We start from the raw sequence: 22031 nt of genomic DNA on the forward strand, positions 1-22031 counted from the left end.
GAGTAGCGCGGTCACCCTGTTGGCACTCAGTTCGACAGTGGCAGCAGTTTAACACTGCTTTCCTGGCACAGACACCACCTTTATTGCTATCTCTGTAACACCCTCCAGCTGCAAGCCCTCTGATTTTCTTGCAGTCCTCTAAGGCATTCCCACTTCCCATCACCCTGCCAGAAGCCAGGCTCTTAACTTCTTATGCCCTGAGCTTTTGAATTCTGTCACTGAGCCTCTCCGCCTCCCCATGAACACTCCATAAAACATACTTCACGATCAGGCTGTCGGCTCCCAGGTGGCAGGTTTTGTCTGAATGTGTCCCAACCTTGGGTTGTTTTACTATGCTAACTAGCTATATAAATGCAAGTTGTTGTTGCTCCTGTCAACCCATGACTTATTTCATTTCTGGTTTCTTACAGGTAAAATCACTGATGAAAATAAGGCAAAGATCTTTGTTAATGAGTACAACACAGTGTCCGAGAAGGTGTTGTACAACTACACAGAGGCCTCATGGACATATAACACCAACATTACTGAACATAACAACAAGATTGTGGTATGTTCACCCTCCGTGCCTGCACTCAATGCCCAAACTATTTGGCCAAACTGAAGGTGATGGGTGGCAGTTATTTTGCTGAGAAGATTGGCCATTTCATTGCCCAATGAGCAGTGCCTGTAATACAGAGCAGATCTTTTCAGTTCCTTGCTTGAGACCACGAGGCGTGCGATAGAAGGCAGAACTTAAACTCTTTAGATAATCTGGTGAGTCCTGCCAAATGAATTACAGGCATCATTGATAATAAGCCACAACAGCAAGGATCTACTGATTCACAGTAAACTACCATAGAGTCATCCTTGCCATTGTCCAAGAGAACAGCTTGCCAATGGACTTTAGACTTCCGCAGAACAACCCTTGTAAACACACAATATACTATGTCTGTGATCCTGGAACTAGATAAGAACATAAGAAATAGGAGCATGAGTAGGCCATCTGGCCTGTCAAGCCTGCTCCGCCATTCAGTAAGATCATGGCTGATCTGGCCATGGACTCAGGTCCACCTACCTGCCTTTTCCCCAGAACCCTTAATTCCCCTACTGTGCAAAAATCTCACTGTGTCTTAAATATATTTCATGAGGTGGCCTCTACTTCTTCCCTGGGCAGAGAGTTCCACAGATTCACCATTCTCTGGGAAAAGCAGTTCCTCCTCATCTCTGTCCTAAATCTATTCCCGTGAAACCCCTAGTTCTAGTCTCAGCTACCAGTGGAAGCAACTTTCCTGCCTGTATCTTATCGATCCCTTTCATAATTTTATATGTTCCTATAAGATCCCCTCTCATTCTTCTGAATTCCAGCGAGTATAGTCCCAGGCGACTCAATCTCTCCTCATAGGCTAACCCCCTCAGCTCCGGGATCAACCAGGTGAACCTCCTCTGCACTGCCTCCAAAGCCAGTATATCTTTCCTCAAGTAAAGAGACCAGAACTGCACGCAGTACTCCAGGTGTGGCCTCACCAGTACCCTGTACAGTTGCAACATAACCTCCCTGCTCTTAAATTCAATCCCTTTTGTAATGAAGGCAAACTTTCTATTTGCCTTCTTGATAACCTGTTGCACCTGCAAACCAACCTTTTGCAATTCATGCAAAGCACTCCAAAGTTTCTCTGCACAACAGCACGCTGCAATCTTTCACCATTTAAATAATATGATCTTCTATTTTTCCTTCCAAAGTGGATGACCTCACATTTACCAACATTGTACTCCATCTGCCAGACCCTTGCCCACTCACTTAACCTATCTATATCACTCTGTAGACTCTCCGCACAATTTGCTCTTCCACTCAGTTTAGTGTCATCAGCAAACTTAGACACGCTACACTCGCTCCCCTTTTCCAAATCATTAATGTATATCATGAACCGTTATGGGCCCGGCACTGACCCCTGTGGCACCCTGCCCACCACTGATTGCCAACCAGAGAAGCACCTATTTATCCCAACTCTCTGCCTTCTATTGGTTAACCAATCCTCTATCCATGCTAATACATAACCCCCCAACTCCATGCATCCTTATGGATAAGTCTTTTATGCGGCACCTTATCAGATTCCTTCTGGAATTCCAAGTATACAACATCCACCTGTTCCCCTCTATCCACTGTGCTCATTATATCCCCAAAGAACTCCAGTAAGTTTGTCAAACAGGACCTGCCCTACCTGAATCCATGTTGCATCTGCCTGATGGAACCATTTCTGTCTAGATGTCTCGCTATTTCTTCCTTAATGATAGCTTCAAGCATTTTCCCGACTACAGACGTTAAGCTAACTGGCCGATAGTTACCTGCCTTTTGACGACATCCTTCTTTAAACAGTGGCGTGACGTTCGCTGTCTTCCAATCCGCCGGGACCTGTCCAGAGAATTTTGGTAAATTATCACAAATGCATCTATTATAACTTTTGCCATTTGCCATTTCTTTCAGTCCCCTGGGATGCATCCCATCAGGACCAGGGGACTTGTCTACCTTTAGGCCCTCTAGTTTTCTCAGCACTACCCCTTTACTGACAGTGATTGTATCGAGGTCCTCACCTCCCATCGCATCCATAATATCTCTCTTGGCATGTTAGACGTGTCCTCCACCGTGAAGACCGACACAGAATTTTAACATAGCCCGGCCAATGGGAAACTATCAAGAGCTTTGATGAAGCACTGACTGCACCCACAACATGATCTTACACTGAAGTGCATTAAGAAGCACCCAGTGAACTGGAGGGGGTGAGGGGTGGGGAGAGGTGTCACCTGATCTTAGTTGCATTGTGTGCATGAGGGAATAAGCATGTGTCTGCAAGCGCACAGATACTTACAGAATGTCTGAGTGTCACTGCATGTGACAGTGTGTGTCTCCATGGAGATGGTGCATGCTTGTAAGTATGCATGTTCATGCTGAAATATGTGTTCCTGATAGCAATATACATGTTTGAATGAGTGTGTGTGTGTGTGTGTGTGTGTGTGTGTGTATATAAATACTGTACTTGTGTTCAATCCATATGGCACAGATTGAAAACATCCAGGCGCGGTACAGTACAGTAGTGAAGTGGTTAGCGTAACGTTATCACAGCGCCAGTGGCCCGGGTTCAATTCCGGCCGCTGTCTCTAAGGAGTTTGTACGTTCTCCCCGTGTCTGCATGGGTTTCCTCCGGGTGCTCCAGTTTCCTCCCGCGTTCCAAAAACGTACGGGTTAGGAAGTTGTGGGCGCGCTATGTTGGCGCCAGAATCGTGGCGACACTTGCGGGCTGCCACCAGAACACTCTATGCAAAGATGCATTTCACTGTTTGTTTCGATGTACGTGTGACCAATAAAGATCTTATAAAGACTTCTTTTCTTCCATCAGTTGGAGCAGAGCCTGCAGTTGTCCAATCATGCACTAAAGTACGGGCTGAAAGCTCGTGAGTTCGATTACACAGACTTCCAGAACCAAGAAATCAAACGCATTCTGAAGAAGCTGAGTGACATTGGTCAGTCGGCACTCCCTGAAGCAGAAGTGAAGGAGGTTAGTGTTGTGTTACTGCAGTAAGGTGCCCCTTCTTATGTAAATTCCTTCCTCTCAAGTGGTCCTTTGATATTGAAGGTGATTTGTTTCCACTCCTGCTCTGTGGGTTCAGAGGTGACTGATGAGGTCAATGTGGGACCCACAGACACAGCAAAAGCATGAAGGCAGAGAGCACTGCTGCCCAGTAGACCATGACTGAAGTCTTGAATCTTCAAACACCCCTTTCCTCAGTCAACCAAAGGCTGTGCTGGTGCACTGAAGGCAGCGATGAATTTCATCATTTATATCCGCCTTTGCCAAGAGGTGGGAAGTGGTCTACATTTTCCAGGGTGTCATCAGGTACCGTTATTGTGGGAGGACAATGTGGTGCGGTGGGGGTAGGTTGACAGAGGACCTTTGTCTCGCAAGTGTTGGGTGTAAAGCCCATCCTCTCGTATGTTTCAGTGAAAGCATCAATGGTGCCCAGTTCATGAGTACCAAGGACAAACCTGAAGCACTGCCACCACCTTCAGCTGGAAACACTGAGATGGAGTGCCTCATGTTCCTTCCCGGGCTGCCAGGAAGATCTCCAGGATGCAGGATGGGAGGCAGGTTATCGGAGGAGCGAGCCTTTGGTTCCCTGCACCAGGCCTTTGCCAGCCCTGCTGTTTGGGAACTTCATGGCAGGCACAACTCTCATTTAGCTGGTTCTCCCCGCAGTCCAACCACAAGCCAGATGAACTGGACTCAAGACTGAATGTAACTCCTGGAGTCCCCCAACTCTTTGATCCCGATACTGATCAAGAGGCTGGGCATGGAGAACAGTCCCTTGGCACAGGGATTTGTGCACTACAGGCTGGGGGCTAGACTGCCTCTTTCATACAGAGCTCACCTCTTCCCAGTCCACCTCACCCACAGCTCACACTCAGACACACCCAAGAGGGGATCCTCTCCTCATTGACTTCACCTTGTGATCCACCATCAGCTTCAAAGCCTCTGCACAACTGAGGAAAAGCAGGTTTGAAGATCGGGATCTCAGACTGGGCTCAAAACCCACAGGCTACCAAGTAGCAGTGGTCCCTACCATTCTTGTGTTTTGGTTTTTGTTTGCCTCATTTGTTGGCACTTTTCACTTGCTATACATGAGCTATAAGTGTTGCTGTGTTTAAACAATTCATATCTAACTTCATTGGAAATTTGAATAAATACATTCAGCTTGTACTCATTTACAATTGTTGTTCCTTATCAGAACTCATTTGGAAGATTGAAGAACTTTATCTCTGTTGAACACGCCACCCTTCGACACTTAAAGGGGAACCCAGCATTTGTGTCAACCGACCATTTCAGGGGTGCCCTGACAATTTGCTGAGCCCCATTTCACGGAGGTTTCTTTCTCCTGATTCCCCCACCCCATTCTCCACCATAGTCAGAAACATTGAATAGGAAGTACCTGTTATAAGTTTCCCCACCAGCCCCTGCTTCTAAGGTTACCACATCCCCTGGAGAGTCCTTCCCCAAAGTCTGGGACCCTCAAGCCAGTCCAACGATCTGCTGAATTCACACGAAAGTCCAGGGCTGACTTTCAACCATGTGCCCTCCAGCTGTGTCCTGTACTGGAAGCGAGTTGGGAGAGGGAGTAGGTAAAGGGAAGGGTCAGCTAGCTGAATGCAGAAGTCATGTGACATTCAATATCCTAAAGACTTAGCCACCAAGAGAGAGTCAGAAAGGTATTGTTTTTACCTGTACTACCTCAATGCATTCTGCACTAACTCAATGTAACTGCGCAGTGTAATGAATTGACCTGTATGAACGGTATGCAAGACAAGTTTTTCACTGTACCTCGGTACAAGTGACAATAATAAACCAATACCAGTACCAAGACCACAACCCATGATTGATCCCATTTTCTCTACTCAGCAGCCTTGCCTGGGCAGCAGACCACTTCAGCACGTGACTGTTACGTGACTCCCACCTCCCACCCCTGATCCCAGGCTCCCCGAGTGTGATTCAAGCACCGATCGTCCTCCCTCATACTTGGTTGGTGCCTGTTTGTATGTGCGCTGCATTACCAGTGAGGCAGGAGGGTGTCACCGGCCATAGTTTCAACAGCTAGAGCTGTCCCCTCAAAGACCCACACACCTCTCTGTTGGCTGCTTTTCAATCTAGATGCTTTTCTTCAGGCTGACGGGAGCAGTTGGAAAGAGGGGAAAATACAGGGAATAAAACCCCTGACTGCTCCTGACCCAGCCCCTAGACGGTGCCAAGGGAAAAGGTGGAATTAGGAAGGAGTCAAATTAGAGGGACCATCGTTGAGGAAACTAAATGGGGATAAACAACAGGTATATGGTTCAGGAATGCTGAGCATCAAGGAATCGGGAACGATGGAGAAAGAATCTTGGGAGTGAGAGAACAGTATCCGATAGTCCCACTGGCCAAAGCCCTGGAAGGTGGTGGGTCAGACCTGCAACTCCACCTGGGAAGGAGATAGGAACCTTCACTGAGCAATGAAATAGCTGTAACGGTCACACATCGTACCTGTGCCTACTTAGATATGACAGCCACAGATGGTCAAACATGGGTTAAATAGGAATACCTGGGAGATACAGGGGCCTCTCTCAGCATGGTCCAGAGAAGGACCAATGGACCTCCAATTGGTGCAGCAGTGTGAAGCTTATTCTTTGGGATGATCCACAGGAAACATATTGCTGGTGTGGTATGAACATCCCTCCGCTTACAAAAGGGACCACTTGGGACTTGGTGGCTGTGCTCTCAGAGAGGAGGATTGGGATCAGACTGTGCAGAAACAAATGGCTTCATGGTAGGCCTAGTCAATCGATGTCTGTGGAAAGGCAGTGAAGGGCAGTCAGAGGATGGCTGTGGAAGGGTGTATTTCAGGAAAGGGAGCATTTGACTGGGAAACATTGGGATAGAGAAGCCCTGGAGTAGAGGGACGACGTTGTAGAGTAGGAGGGGGGACATTTGTCCAACACAGGGGCAACTAGAGCAGGATATCAGGAGCAGAGATGATGGCAGAGGGAAAATCTAGGAAAATCCCAGAGTCCATGTAATTTACCCAGAGAAAGGGATTTCAAGCTGGAAGTGAGGTTCCTCGTGGTGCAGTGGGTTTTACCACCTCCAGAAATGCACATAAAGTCACCAATCTGACCTATTAAGAAACTAGATAGATCATGGAGAATGGCGATTTATAGAGTATGAAACAAGAACATTCCTGCGTGTGTCCAATGGTCACTGCTGTGGTAGATGTAATCAGTGCTGCACCAAGTTGAGCAGCAGTATCATGTTACAGACCTCATTGTTTTCAATCTACCTGAGTGTGGACAGATCAGCATGAATTTCCCTTCTCCTTCAAAGGACAACAGTACACTGGGACACATCCATTCTAAGGGTTCCACAATAATCCATCCATATCCAAACAAGAAATGATCAAGTGTGCAGCTGCAGAAGCCAGTTTAAGTTTGGCTAATAGAAAACTTAGTGTGCAGCCCCTGAACTTTATCCCAAATGGACATGGCTCTCTCACCATGAGAATTACATTTATTAGTTACCTATTCGGCATTTTGCTATGTTTGCAGAAACCATCGTGGTATTCCTGAGAATCAAGCACATCCCGACAAGGTTATTGGTAGATGGGAGGATTAAAGAAGGGATGGCGTGTAGGTTTTCTATCGGCAGGTAAAGTGCTTTTGGGGTCAGATCACCCAGTCCCAGCAGCAAACGTGGGGAACCCGAGAAGCCACATCAACACACAGTGGAAGGGGTCTGGGAAACAGAGTGATTTAAGGAGAACAATTACCACTTGTGTCATGTTATAATTCAACATGAATTACAAATTGTTCCCTTCTAATATTCAATTAAATGACCAATTGTGCCATAAATTATCTAACTATTCTGCCAACCCTTACTGTGATCACAGAAGATAACCTACAGGCCCTTACAGTATGTGCTGAGAGTTGATAACTGCACCCTGCTGTGTTCACTGTAAATTGTCCATTATTCAGTATGAATTGCCCATTGTACTGCACCGTACACAGAGTACTGATTCCACTGCAGAATATTTAGTATGGATTATCAATGCTTTAGAATGTTTAAATTGTGTATATAAATGGGTTTGTAGTTGCTCTGGCAGTGCACTGCATGATTATCAGCTGTGTAGTCGAACATTGAATTCAAATCACTCTCTCTGTCAACTCCTGAAGCTTTTAGTGGATTGTTCCCATCATTTTAGTACCCTCACTGATCACTTATTTCACATTTTTTATTTTCTGGCAATGAAATTTCCCTCTAACTTCACTGTTTATTTAATATTAATCTGCTGGGATTTGAAGATTTCTTCAGAGCAAACAAATTAGGAAGGTTAAGTTGACTGACACAGGATGGTGGTTGATTAGTGGACACATAAGCCACAAATCTCACCATCTCAGCTGTGGAATTTAAATTCAGGTTTAAGATAAATTACAGATATAGAAGGATACAGCACAGGAACAGGCCCTTCGGCCCGCAATTTCTGTGCTGAGCATAATGCCAATTTAAACTGCACATCTGCCTGCACATGGTCTATCTCCCTCCATTCCCTGCCTGTTCGTGTGTCTGTCTAAATGCCTCTTAAATGTTCTTATCATATCTGCTTTCACCACCTGCCCTGGCAGTGCGTTCCAGGCACCTACCACTCCCTGTGTAAAAAAACTGTTCCCCTCTCACCGTAAACCTATGTCCTCTAGTATTTGGCATTTCCACTCTGAGAAAAAGACCCTGACTCTCTAGCCTCTCTCTGCCTCTTATAATGTTATGTACTTCTGTCAGGTCTGCCCTCAGCCTCCAGTGCTCCAGAGGAAACAATCCAAGTTTATCTAATCTCCCCTCATAGCTAATACTCTCTAATCCAGGCAACATCCTGGTGAATCTCTTCTACACCCTCTCTAAAGCCTCCACATCCTTCTTGTAGTGCAGTGACCAGCACTCAACACAATAAATTGGCCCAACCTAGGTTTTATATAGCTGCAACATGACTTCCTTACTTTTATACTCAATGCCCCAACCAATGAAGGCAAGCAGGCCGTATGCCTTTTTTACCACCCTATTTACTTGTGTTGCCACTTTCAGGGAGCTGTGGACTTGCACTCCAAGACCCCTCTGTACACCAATTCTTCTAAGGATCTTGCCATTAGCTGTGTGCTTTCCTCTTGTATTTGACCTCCCAAAGTGCAAAACCTCACATTTGTCCAGATTAATCTCCATCTGCTACTTCTACACCCACATTTCCAACTGATCTAGATCCTGCTGTATCCTTTGACGACCTTCCTCTCTATCCATAACTCCGCCAATTTTTGTGTCATCTGCCAACTGACCGATCAGCCCATCTACATTTTCGTCCAAGTCATTTATATATATCACAAACAACAGAGGCCCCAGCACTGATCCTGACAGAACAGAACTGGTCACAGACCTCCAGTCGGAAAAGCACCCCTCCGCCACAACCCTCTTCTATGACAAAGCAAATCTTGGATCTAATCTCCCAAGTCACTGTGGATCCCATGTGACTTAACCTTCTGGATCAGCCTACTATGAGCGACCTTGTTGATTGCTTTACAAATGTCTATATAATTAACATCCACTGCCTTACCCTCATCAATCAGTTTTGTTACATCCTCAAAAAACTCAGTCGGGTTTGTAAAACATGACCTCCCCCCCACACAGGCATGCTGACCATCCCTAATGTCTATGCTTTTACAGGTGTGAGCAGATCCTATTCCTAAGAACCTTCGCCAGTACTTTTCCTGCTACTGATGTAAGGCTGACCAGCCAATCAGTTCCTGGTTCCTCTTTTGCCCCTCTTAAACAAAGGAACAATATTGGCTTTTCTCCAATCCTCTGGAGCCTCACCTGTGGCTAAAGAGGATACAAAGATCTCTGTCAAAGCTGCAGAAATCTCCACTCTTGCCTCTCTCAATAACCTGGGATAGATCCTATCTCTAGGATCTTGTTCACCTGTAATGTTCCCCAAGCCCCCTAATGCCTCTTCCTTCTTGATATCAACCTGCCCTCAAGTATCAGCCTACCCCTTCCTGATCTCACTATCCTCCCTGTCCATCTCCTTGGGGAAATCTTGGCAATGGTGAGCACAAAACTACCAAACTGTTATAAAAACCTTTGTTTCATTAATGTCCTTCTGCAGTCTCATGTGTATGTGACTCTCGACCACAGTAACTCCTGGCTGCATTCTGATAAAAACCGAGGTAGACCCATGCTCTGAATTCAGATATGGCAAAACCTTCACCAGCCCAGTCACCCTTGGGTCCTCCTCACAAACTGGTGCCCTAAATGGGAGAGCTGTCCCACAGATTAGTCAGGCAATGGCCTGACATAGTTAACATAGAAACCTGCACCGAATGTCTTCTGGCTGGGATCTTCAATATCCATCGCAGGAGTAGCTTGGCAGCACCAGCATGGACCAACTGGCCAGGTCTAGAAGGACAAAGCTATCAGTCAAAGTCAAAGTCAAGGTCGAGTTTATTGTCATGTGCACAGTACGTGTGTGCACAGATGCAACGAGAAACTTACTTGCAGCAGCAACACAGGCACATAGCATCATATCAGCAGCATTCACAAGAAAAACATAAATTAAACATAAATTATACACAATTTTTACAAGAAAGAACACAATCACAACCAAAAAACATTTTAGTGCAAAGTGATCAAAGTGGTCATAGTGTCGCTAAACTGTGGTGATGAGGGTTTTGCTGGTTGGTTCAAGAACTGAATGGTTGAAGGGAAGTAGCTGTTCTTGAACCTGGTGGTGTGGGACTTAAGGCTTCTCTACCTCCTGCCCAATGGCAGCTGTGAGAAGATGGCATGGTCCGACTGGGGGGGATCTTTGATGATGGATGTTGCCTTCTTGAGGCAGCGCCTCCTGCAGATACTACCAATGGTGGGGAGGGATGTACCCGTGGTTTATTGGGCTGAGTCCATAGACTGGGTCTCTGGCAGGTAGTGTGTTAACCAACACCAAGGATAAACTGACTTGTCTTCATCCTCAGCAGGCCACTGTGGTAGATGTAGCTGTCGAGAACTGGTGCAAGTAACCACCCCATAGTCTTTGCGGAGAGAAAGTTCCATTTTTACTCTGAGGACATTCTGTTATTGTTTTCCTTTTGTACTATCTTGAAGTACTTATGTGTGCAATGGTCTGTCAGGATGGCGTGCAAAACAAAGCCTTTCACTGCACCTTGGTACATGAGACAATAATAAGCAAATGACCAATCACCAGCATGTTGTACCATGCCTCAAATATGCTAAGTGGAACTGACTGAGAACCGGTCTGAGAGCTGAAACCTGGGCATCCAATGAGCTGCTATGGACCATCAGCATCGGCAGATCTGTGCACCACTACAATCTGTAACGTTGTGGCCTGGCATATTCCTCATTCTAGCATTATCGTTAAACCAGGATATCAACCCTGTGTCAATGGGGAGTGCAGAAGGGCATGCTTGAGCAGCACCATGATGAGAGACTCACCTTCTGTCACCCCAAATCCCTTCCACCATCTAGAAGTCAAGAGTGCAATGGAATACTCTCCACTTGCCTGGATGAGGGTAGCTCCAACACTCAAGGAGTTCGACAACTTCCAGGACAAAGCAGCACACATCCACCATCTTAACATATGTGTTCACTTCTTCACCAGTGCACCATGACTGCAGTGTGTGTCAACTACAATGTGCACTGTAGTTACTTGCTCAGGCTATCTGGTAGCACGTCGCAAACCACAGCCTCTATCACCAATAAATGCTTGCCAGTGATGCCCAGGTTTTCAGATTAAAAAATTCACTGACTGCTTTCTTCTGCAGGCTTTGTACTTTGTTTTGTGTGGTCTGTACAGGATTCCAATAATTCATTTTTCTCTTTACAGTTGAACAAAGTCGTGTCTGACATGGAGACCACCTACAGTGTTGCTAAAGTATGCCGAGAGAACGGGACCTGTCACCCCCTGGACCCCGGTAGGTTACAGTCTGCAGTGGGACAGTTTCACCAACTTTATCACACGTCAACTAAACACAGTTCATGTACTAGAGAAGTTTCAATCCCCTAGTGCAAAGCGGGTGTGCAACACCATTCCAGATGTACAGAGTGAGTGTGCAACACTATTCCAACTGTACATAGCGAATGTACAACACTACTCCAGATGTACACAGTGAGTGTGCAATACTTCTAAAGGTATAGAGTGACTGTACAATACCCTTCTTGCTATACAGGGTGGAACACTGTTTCTGTGGTATAGTGTGCAATGCCCTTCCTGTTGTATAAGTGTGTGTGCAACACCATTCCAGTTGTACAGAGTGTGTGTGCAACACCATTCCAGTTGTACAGAGTGTGTGTGCAACACCATTCCAGTTGTACAGAGTGGGTGTGCAATACCATTCCTGGTGTACAGAGTGGGTGTGCTGCACTGTGGTAAGTTGAGAATGGGTTTGCTTGATAGAAAGTACATCAGTGGGAACCACCATCCGAGCTGCCCTGCATTTGAACAGCAGAGGACCATGCAAACAGGAAAGCATACATGTTCAGTGAGGACACAGGAGAAAAGCACAGAGGAAGTGCATGCACAGACCAAGAGCAGAAACAGCTCACACCCAGGAAGCTCACACGCAGGGAGTGCACTGGAGTTGCAAGAACAGGGGGATTGCTCACAGCAGAAGTGTGCAAATTAGATGTACGCACACACAATGAGCTTCCTTCTAAAACGGGGGCATCCTGGACTATCAACGTTTGGGAGGGAAAGGCAAAAAGCAGAAGGAGGTGGAGTAGAAAGAATGACTTCATTACAGTAGTTAGAAAAGATGTGGAATTACAATCAGTTGTGTGGTAATTTAAAATACAGCAGGGGGCAGAAAACTCTGATGGAGTTGTTTATAGGCCTCCAAATAGCAGTTGTGATGTAGAGGATGGTATAAAGCAGTAAACCAGAGGTGCATTAAACAGGGATGATACAGTAATCATGGGGGACTTTAATCTACATACAGACTGACCTAATCAAATTAGGACTAATGTAAAGGATGAATTCCTGGAATGTACATGAGGTGGATTTCCAGTTCAGTACGTTGTGGGACTGTCAAGGGAACAAGTTATTTTAGATCCAGTATAGTGTCCATGAAAAAGTGGTAATTAATACTCTTGATGTAAAGGAACTCATAGGAAAGGATGACCATAATATGATGAAACTTTACATTAAGTTTTAACATGATTGTAATTCAATCTGAGTAATCTAATCAGATATGAGGGACAGGCTGGTTACGGTAGATGGGGGAACTTCATTGAAGGGTCTAACTGTGGGCAGGCAATGGGTAGCATGTAAAGAAATAATACTGGTTTGAAAACACAACAGGAATAGTGGTCCAACTATAGACTATAAGAGAAGTTAAAGATAGTTTTATATCGAAGGAAAAGGTTTATAAAGATGTTACAGATAAAACAGTAAACCTGAGGGTTGGGAGTGATTTAGAATTCACCAAGAAATTGATAAGAAAGGGAAAGTAGAAACTGATCAGAAACCTAGAATCAGGCTGTACGAGCTTCGACAGGTATGTAAAAAGGCACAGACAAGCAGAGCAAATGCAGGTCCTTTGGACAGAATCGGGAGAATTTATTTTGAGGAATAAGGAAATGCCAAAGGAATACTTTCTGTTCATCTTCATGGAAAAAGATAGAAAAACCTCCCAGAACACTAGGGAACCAAGGGTCCAGTGCAAATGAGAGAGAAGTGAATAAATTACTATTGATAAAGAAATTCCACTGGGTGCCGAGCTGCCGCAGTGTGGAGTGCTGGCCAGTGTGGTCAGGTGCTGAAGGTTTGCTGCCCTGGACTCTGCTCCTGCAGGTGTCATACCCTTCTGTCATCCACAGATCTGACACATATCTTGGCCACTTCAACCGACTACAACGAGCTGCTGTTTGCCTGGAAAGGATGGAGAGATGCTTCAGGAAAGAAAATGAGGACAAACTTCAAGAGATATGTGACGCTAAGCAACAAGGCTGCAACACTTAATGGTGAGGACCCCGGGGTGAAGGGAAACCAGGGGTTTTAGTTACTTTACTTCTTTTGTTAAGACAAAGATTAGTTATCACAAATTGCAGCATTTACAGCTGCAATTTCTGTTAATTCTTCTGTCTGGCTTTGCCTTCTGCCCATATAGTTAATGGCACTCAGATAGAATAAACTTGTAAAGTCTGTTCAATCACTTTATGTTTGGATCTGGTTAATCACGGTTACATCAAACAAAGGACAGGTAAAGCACAGATTTGATATGTAGGTGCGGCAGGAACTGGGTTTCATCCGGGACAAGAAGGATAATATTTTAATTTAAAATATGTAAGTAAAATTATTTTTAAAACAAAAGTTAAAGTGAAAGTATACAAAATGAGGACCTAGGGATGAAGGCCCCAAAAAACAGGTTAGACACAGAGTGAAGCTCCTTCAACACGGTCCCATCACACACTCCCAGATCAGGGACAACACTTGTTATAAGAGTGTAGCTCCCTCTACATTGTCCTGCCACACACTTCCAAGGCAGGGAGAGCGTGCCATAGATTTCTAAAAAACCAATTTTCTCCGGTATGTTCTGAGTGACATTACGCACCAAAATAAGTTGAAGCTTGGAGTCCATATTTAGTAAGGAGCTGGCCTAAGAATTGGCCGTGCAAAGCCCATTGTGCCATTCCATCAATGCATCTTTACAGTGTGCCCGTTACTGTGAGCTGATTTATCGCGTGCTTTACCTGGTGATACTGCAGTTACCATTTGGTTTCCCTTTCTGTTTCTCCAGGCCACGCTGATGCAGGAGAATTCTGGAGGTCGTTCTATGATTCCAAGACCTTTGAAGCAGATTTAGAGAAGATTTACAATGAGTTGAAGCCCCTGTACCAAAACTTACACGCTTATGTCAGGAGAGGATTACACAAGAAATATGGAGACAAGTACATTAACCTGAAGGGCCCAATCCCAGCCCATCTCTTAGGTAAGATCGATCTTTGCATCACAAAGTTATTCTAGAGAAACAAAGGTCTGCAGATGCTAGAATCTAGATGATAAACACAATGATGCTGGAGGAACTCAACAGGCCAGGCAGCATCCGTGGAGAAAAGCAGGCGGTCAATGTCTCTTCAAGGATGCCCGCTTTGAAGAAGTTTTCTTCCTCTCTTCGATGGGAGCTTTGTGAGTCCCTCTCTCACTGCTCCACCTCTGTGATCCCTCCCATATATTGGTCTTCCCCTTTTCGTATCTTCTGTCCTGAAGAAGGGTCCTGACCCAAAATGTTGACCGCCTGCTTTTCTCCACGGATGCTGCCTGGCCTGCTGAGTTCCTCCAGCATCATCGTGTTTTTCACAAAGTTTATTCCAGCAAGGCATTGCTTTCAGTCCAGAGTATCGATGGGGTGTATAATGAGGGCAATTCGGAGCAGGTTTTGCTGCTCACACTGAATCCCAGCAGGACCCCCATGCTTGCTTCAACCTAACCCCACCCAAGCTTTGGCTTTTAATTAACATTGTTCCTGTGCTGTGGGTGGGTTGGAAATCTGATCGGAGTGATTGAGACTGAGAGTTACAAGGACCCAGGAGGTGGCTGAGAATTAGCAAGGACATCATCGGGGGTGTTCATTGTGAGTTGGGAGGTGAAGATTGTTTTGAAAGGAACAACTCCATTCCCCCTCCCCAAAAACCGATGGCAATGCATCCCACCAACCATCCACCTCTACACAATTGACCAGAGACCCCGCCAACTCCACTCCCTCAACTCCAAACAGAGACGTCAGTCCAACTTCACTCCCCTGACCCCCAAGTAACCCTGACCCCACCCCACGACCCTTACTGACCAAAGCCCCTCCCCCAACACTCACCCCACTGCCACCATCTGAGCCCCCCCAGACCCTATTCCCTCACATTGACTGGTCAGAAAAAGCCCCACCCCAATTCAACCCACCAACCCTGAATGACCGAAGCCTCCCAACTCCACTCCCCTGACACCCAACCAATCAGAAATCCCCAACTCCACTCCCATCCCAATCAAATGGAGTTCCTCCCCTGACTCCCTACAATGGAAGCCCCCTCCCAAACTCTATTCCTCCTCCCCAAAAAACGATTGCAATGCACCCACAACATCACTGACCACCAGCAACTGAGCTCGCACTAATCTCCTCTTTGAATCCACAACCTCTCCACCAACCCCAAACTCTCTCCCCTTCCTTGGTCCGGACACACCTGGTTCCCTCTGCTCACCCTGCAATGGCAGCTCAGGTGAAGACGAGGGCTCACTTGGTGTACGTTCTGTTGGTAAAAAAGATTCAAAGCATTGTGCGTATTGAGGTTCCTGCTGGTGCTCCCAAGAACGCAACATTGTTCAGTGCAACACTGCAAACGCCAACTGAAGTTTAGGTCACAGTACCCAGAGAGGAGATGGGTTAGCAAGGCTAGCCAGCTGAGATTTGTGGGCCTTGGAGGGAGATTTGGTAAGAAACTTTGAAAATGGACAATTATTTCACCAGTAGATATAAACTTAAGAAAGTGATGTTTAATTTGTACAAGGCATGACCTCACGATCTACCTTGTTGTGATGTTGCACCTTATTGCACTGCACTTTCTCTGTAGCTGTGAAATTTACTCTGTACTGTTATTGTTTTTACCTGTACTACCTCAATGCACTCTGTACTAACTCAATGTAACTGCACTGTGTAATGAATTGACCTGTACGATTGGTATGCAAGACAAGTTTTTCACTGTACCTCGGTACAAGTGACAATAATAAACCAATACCAATACCACTACAGTGGAAGAGGAAGAAACTCTGTGAACTCCTATTAGGACAATTAGAAAATGCAAATCTGACTCGTCTGTGGGGATGAAGGTTATGTGCAGGACCCTGCACCTGTCTTTACAAACAAGGGATGATGCACAGGTAGACAGGGTGGTGAAGAAAACATTTGACATGCTTGCCTTCATCAGTCAGGGCACTGAGTACAAGATCTGAGATGTCATGTTACGGGTGCACGAGATGTTGGTGAGACCGTACTATGCACAGTTCTGGTCGCCTGGGTTTAGGAAGGATGCCAATAAGCTGGAAAGGGTGCAGAAGAGATTCACAAGGGAGTTGCCAGGATTGGAGGGCTTGAGTCATAAGGAGAGGTTGGATAGGCTGGGACATTTTCCCTTGTAACACAAATGACCTTCTAGAGGTGTATAAAATCATGAGGGACGGAGATAAAGTGGAAGTTCATAGTCTTTATCCCATGCTAGGGGAGTCTAAAACTAGAGGGCGCAGGTTTAAGATGAGAGGGAAAAGATTTAAAAGTGACCTGAAGGGCAACTCTTTCACACAGAGGGTAATGGGTATATGGAAGGGGCTGCCAGAGGAAGCTGTGGAGGCAGATACAATTACAACTTTTAAAAGACATTGAGACAGGTACATGGATAGAAAAGGTTCAGAGGGATATGGGCATAAGGGGGGAGAATAAGACTAGCTCAGGCAGATAACTTGGTCGTTATAGACGAGTTGGGCCAAAGAGCCTGTTTCCATGCTGTATAACTCTATGGTCTATGACCCTGTGACTATGTTAAAGTATTGGGAAGTGTTGGAATATATATATATATCAGTCTGTTAAAAGGAGCAAGGGAGGAAATCACAGAGCTCTGACAATCATGGTGCCAGAGAACTAGAGGACTGCTGACATTTCATAATTAAATAGAGTCATTGAGTCATACAGCGTAGAATCAGGCCCTTCACCTCAGCTGGTCCAGGCCAACCAAGATTCCCATCTGGGATCATCCTATTTCCCCACGTTTGGCTCCTATCCCTCTCAACTTTCTTATCCATGTACCCGTCCAAGTGCCTTTTAAATGTTGTTAATGTACCTACTTCAATCACTTCGTCTGGCAGCTCATTCCATATATTGATCACTCTTTCAGTGAAAAAATTGTCCCTCAGGTTCTTATTAAATCTCTCCCCTTTCAAACCTATGCCCTCTAGTTCTTGATTCCCCAATCCTGGGAAGAACGCTGTGCGCATTCACCATATCTATACCTTCATGATTTTATGCACCTTTATAAGATCACTCCTCATTCTCCTGCACTCCAGTGAATAAAGTCCCAACCTGCTCAACCTCTCTCTATAACTCAGTCCCTCGAATCCTGGCAACATCCTTGTAATTCTCCTCTGCACTCTTTCCAGCTTAATGGCATCTTTCCTATAGTAGGGCAACCAAAACTGAACACAATTCTCCAAGTGCACCATCAACAACTGCAACATAACATCCCAGCTTCTATAATTAATACCCTGACTGATGAAGACCAGCATACCAAAACTTTTCTTCACCACCCTGCCTACCTGTGACACCATGAACCATGTACTTGTACTCCTAGGTCCTTCTGTTCTATAACACTCTCCAGGGCCCTATGGTTCACTGTGAAAGTCCTACACTCATATATCTTCCCAAAATACCACACCTCACACTTATCTGTATTAAACTCCATTTGCCATTCCTCAGCCCACGTACCCAGCTGATCAAGGTCCCTCTGTAAATCCTGAGAACCATCTTCACTGTCTACAATGCCACCTATTTTAGTGTCATCTGCAAATTTACTAACTATGCCTTGTACATTCTTATCCAGATCATTGATATGGATGACAAATAGCAATGGGCCCAGCACTGACCCCTGGGGGACACCACTAGTCACAGGCCTCCAGTCTGAGAAACAACCTTCCACCATCACACTCTGCTTCCTACCATCAAGCCAATTCTGCATCCAATTAGCCAGCTCTCCCTGGATCCCATGTGATCTAACTTTCCATAACAACCTACCATGCAGAACCTTGTCAAAGGCCTTACTGAAGTCCATATTAGACTACACCTACCACCCTGCCCTCATCGACCTTCTTGGCTACTTCTTCAAAAAACTCAATCAAATTCATGAGAAGTGATGTCCCACGGACAAAGCCATGCTGACTGTCCCTAATCAACCCCTGTCCTTCCAAATGCTTGTATATCTTATCCCTCAGAATCCATTCCAGTAACTTACCCACCACAGATGTTTGGCTTACTGGTCTATACCTCCCAGGTTTTTCTTTGCCGCCCTTCTTAAATAAAGGCACAACATTCGCCTCCCCCCAGTCTTCTGGCACTTCACCCATCACTAATGATGGTGCATACATCTCAGCCAGGGGTCCCGCAATTTCTTCTCTAGCTTCCCACAGTGTTCTTGGATATACCTAATCAGGCCCTGGAGATTTATCTACCTTCATTCGTTTTAAGACATCCAATACCACCTCTGCTGTAATGCAGACTATTCCCAAGACCTCCCCATTAACCACCTCAAGGTCTGAAGTCTTCACATCCTTCTCCAGGGTAAAAACAGAGGAGAAATATTCATTGAGGATATTGCCCACCTCCTGTGGCTCTACACATAGCTGTCCACTTTGGTCTTTGAGGGGTCCTATTCTCTCCCTAGTTACATTTTTTCCATTAATATACTTATAAAATCTCTTTGGATTCTCCTTAATCTTCTCTTCCAAAGCTAGCTCATGCCCCTTTATGCCCTTCTGATTTCCTTCTTAAGTATTCTCCTGCAACCCCGATACTCCTCCTGGGGTTCACGATCCCAGCTGCCTGTACCTGACCCATGCCTCCTTCTTTTTCCTGGTCAGGGCCTCAATATCCCTTGTTATCCATGGTTCTCTACTCCTGCCAGCCTTTCCCTTCACTCTAACAGGAACATGCAGACCTTGAACTCTCAATACATCACTTTTAAAAGCCTCCCACTAACTAGACATCCCTTTGTCTGCAAACAACCTACTCCAATCAACTTACTCCAATCAACTTAAGTTCCTGTCTAATACCATCAATATTTGCCTTGCCCCAGTTTAGAACTTGAACTTGTGGACCAGATCTGTCCCTTCCCATAGCTAATTTAAAACTAATACATCACCGGTCCCAATGTGCTCCCCCACTGACACCTCAGTCACTTGTCCTGCCCCATTTCCCAAGAGCAGATCAAGCTTTGCCCTCTCCCTGCTAGGGCCTTCAATATATTGTACGAGGAAACTTTCCTGAACACACTTAACAAATTCCACCTCATCTAAGCTCTGAGCACTACAGCAGTCCCAGTCTATATTAGGAAAGTTAAAATCTCCTGTTATGACAATCCGATTATTCTTGCAATTTTCCACAATCTCCTCTATTTGTTCCTCTAATTCCCATTGACTATTCGGGGACCTATAGTACAATCCCAACAAGGTCATCATCCTCTTCTTATCTTCTGCTCCTCCTCAATAATTTCATCTCAGACTACTGCCGTGACGTTCTCCTAATCAGAAGTGCAACTCCCCGTCCTCTCTTTCCTCCATCTCTGTCCCACCTGTGGCACCTGGAAGAATTAGCTGTCCCTGCCTTAGCCATGTTTCCATAATGACTATAATATCCCAGTCCCATGCCCTGAGTTCATCCACCTTACCCGTCAGGCCTCTAGCATTGAAATAAATGCAATTTAATCCAATAATCTTTCCTCGCTCCCTGCCAAATAAAAAGTCAGAAGGGGTAAACCAGTTAACTAAAGGCCAATTGGTTTAACTTTGATAGAGAACAAGTTTTTGGTATCAGTTCTGAGATTTTATTTAGAAAAGGTGCAGATTATTCAAAGACGGACAACATGCATCAATTAAAGGAAAGTTGTGACGGACTAACTTGTTTGAATTTTTTGAGAAGGGAATGGACAGGATAGATAGGCACATTCCTTTTTATGAAGTCGACATGGATGTTACAAAGCTTTCCAACTGGAAGACAGTTACCAGTAGGGTTCCACAGAGACATATGGGGAACTGTGAGGTGATGCAACAAGGGAACGTGCATTAAATGGGAAGATACGGACATCAGTAAGGTGCTTTCAGAGGAGTACAGGATGCTTTCCTTTATTAGCCATAAAGCAGAGTAGGAAAGTTATGGTGGAACTGTGCACAAATCCAGTTATACCACAGCTTGAGCACTGCATGTAGTTCTGGTCGAAACATCACAGGAATGATGTGACTGCACAGGAGAAGTTGTGGAGGGAATTCACCAGGACATTACAAGGACTGTACTATGAGGAAAGACTGAATAGACTGGAATTGTTTTCTGTGGAGCCGAGGAGGCTGAGTTAATTGAGGTGTGTGAAGTTAATGAGGGACCTATTGCAAGCAAATGGGGTTTGCGTAGATGGGCGAGAAGGTCAGCATGGACATGGTGGGCCGAAGGGCGTGTTCTGTGCTGTAAACCTCCAGGACTTTGTGACCCAGAATAAATATGAAGGATCAATTTCCCTTATAAGAGGGGTCAAGAACGTATATAACTGGTATAAGGATTAGAGGGAAGATGAGGATCTTATAAGGGAAATAAGGAATGTTAGAAGGAAATTATGAGGAAGCAGACATCCTCATCACACTTAAACCGTGCTGGGATGTGTATCTGAAGAGTGGTGACCTGCAGGGCTAAGGATCCGGTGCTGGATGGTGGGCTTCAGCTGGGTAGTTTGTTTTCAACTAGCACAGACATGATGGGCCGAAGGTCTCCCTCTTTGTGACTTTTCTGTGATACTGTGAAAAATAAAAAGCACTGGAACTATTCAGCAATGTGGGCAGCATCGAGAAAAGATGCCTTCAGCAGGTCAGGTCTTGCTGCCTGACCTGCTGAAGGTTTCTAGCATCCCCTGCTATAGTTTCAGTTTTCCAAATTCCACAGTTTAATTAAATCCGTAATGCAGTCTTTACTGGTGGATAGCCCACTCAGGAAACCCTGGAGAGGTACATTCAAGATTGATTTAATACCGTAGAGAGTTTTAAATCCTCTGGTGGGTAACTAGACATTGGTTCCATATCATATCCACAGGGTATTGTAGCACACCCTCAGTACTACGCTGGGAAAATAAATTAGATTTTGAGCTCATGAAAAAGGCCTGAAGCACCAAACTCTCAGCCCCAAGACAGTGCCACAGTGACAGGCCAGAAGGCAACGTTGGTCCCACGACAGTTACTGCTGACGTTCTGAGCTGATAACGAGGAGTTTGCGCAGACGTCTGAACAGATGCATAGTGAGACTTTCTGGATATTGTTTGTGGTTAATGTTATCTTTCTACACCGCCAGGTAACATGTGGGCCCAGTCATGGATTAATATCTACAATCTGCTGACGCCCTATCCCAATGCCAGCCATGTTGATGCCACACCTGAAATGATCAAACAGGTCAGTCTGATGAGGGCATTTCAGTTTGACTGCTGGAGGAAGTGAATTGTGGTCTGTAAAATGTGGTCTCACTAAAGCAACAGCCACACAAAGTGACTGCAGTGTAAGCCAGGGTGCCAAAGATCACAATCCATTCCTACACCGATACACCTGCACAGTAAGATCCCAATCTAATACTGCACGGTAAGATCCCACCCAAACACCTGCACAGCAAGATCCCAACCTATTACATGCACAGTGGGATCCCAACCAAA

General features: G+C 45.4%; 1 protein-coding gene across 2 annotated transcripts in view; it reads left to right on the plus strand.

Moving 5' to 3' along the window:
- Positions 1–22031, plus strand: part of ace (angiotensin I converting enzyme (peptidyl-dipeptidase A) 1) — a 144929-nt gene that overhangs the window by 79235 nt on the left and 43663 nt on the right. For both annotated transcript variants that reach the window (XM_052038907.1, XM_052038906.1), the window contains exons 13-18: positions 411–547; positions 3372–3530; positions 11434–11521; positions 13425–13568; positions 14345–14536; positions 21680–21777. In XM_052038907.1, the coding sequence (XP_051894867.1) occupies positions 411–547; positions 3372–3530; positions 11434–11521; positions 13425–13568; positions 14345–14536; positions 21680–21777 (818 nt within the window). The remainder of the gene's footprint in view (positions 1–410; positions 548–3371; positions 3531–11433; positions 11522–13424; positions 13569–14344; positions 14537–21679; positions 21778–22031) is intronic.

Source organism: Pristis pectinata, chromosome 25 (assembly GCF_009764475.1).
Source record: "Pristis pectinata isolate sPriPec2 chromosome 25, sPriPec2.1.pri, whole genome shotgun sequence".
Lineage (NCBI taxonomy): Eukaryota > Metazoa > Chordata > Chondrichthyes > Rhinopristiformes > Pristidae > Pristis > Pristis pectinata.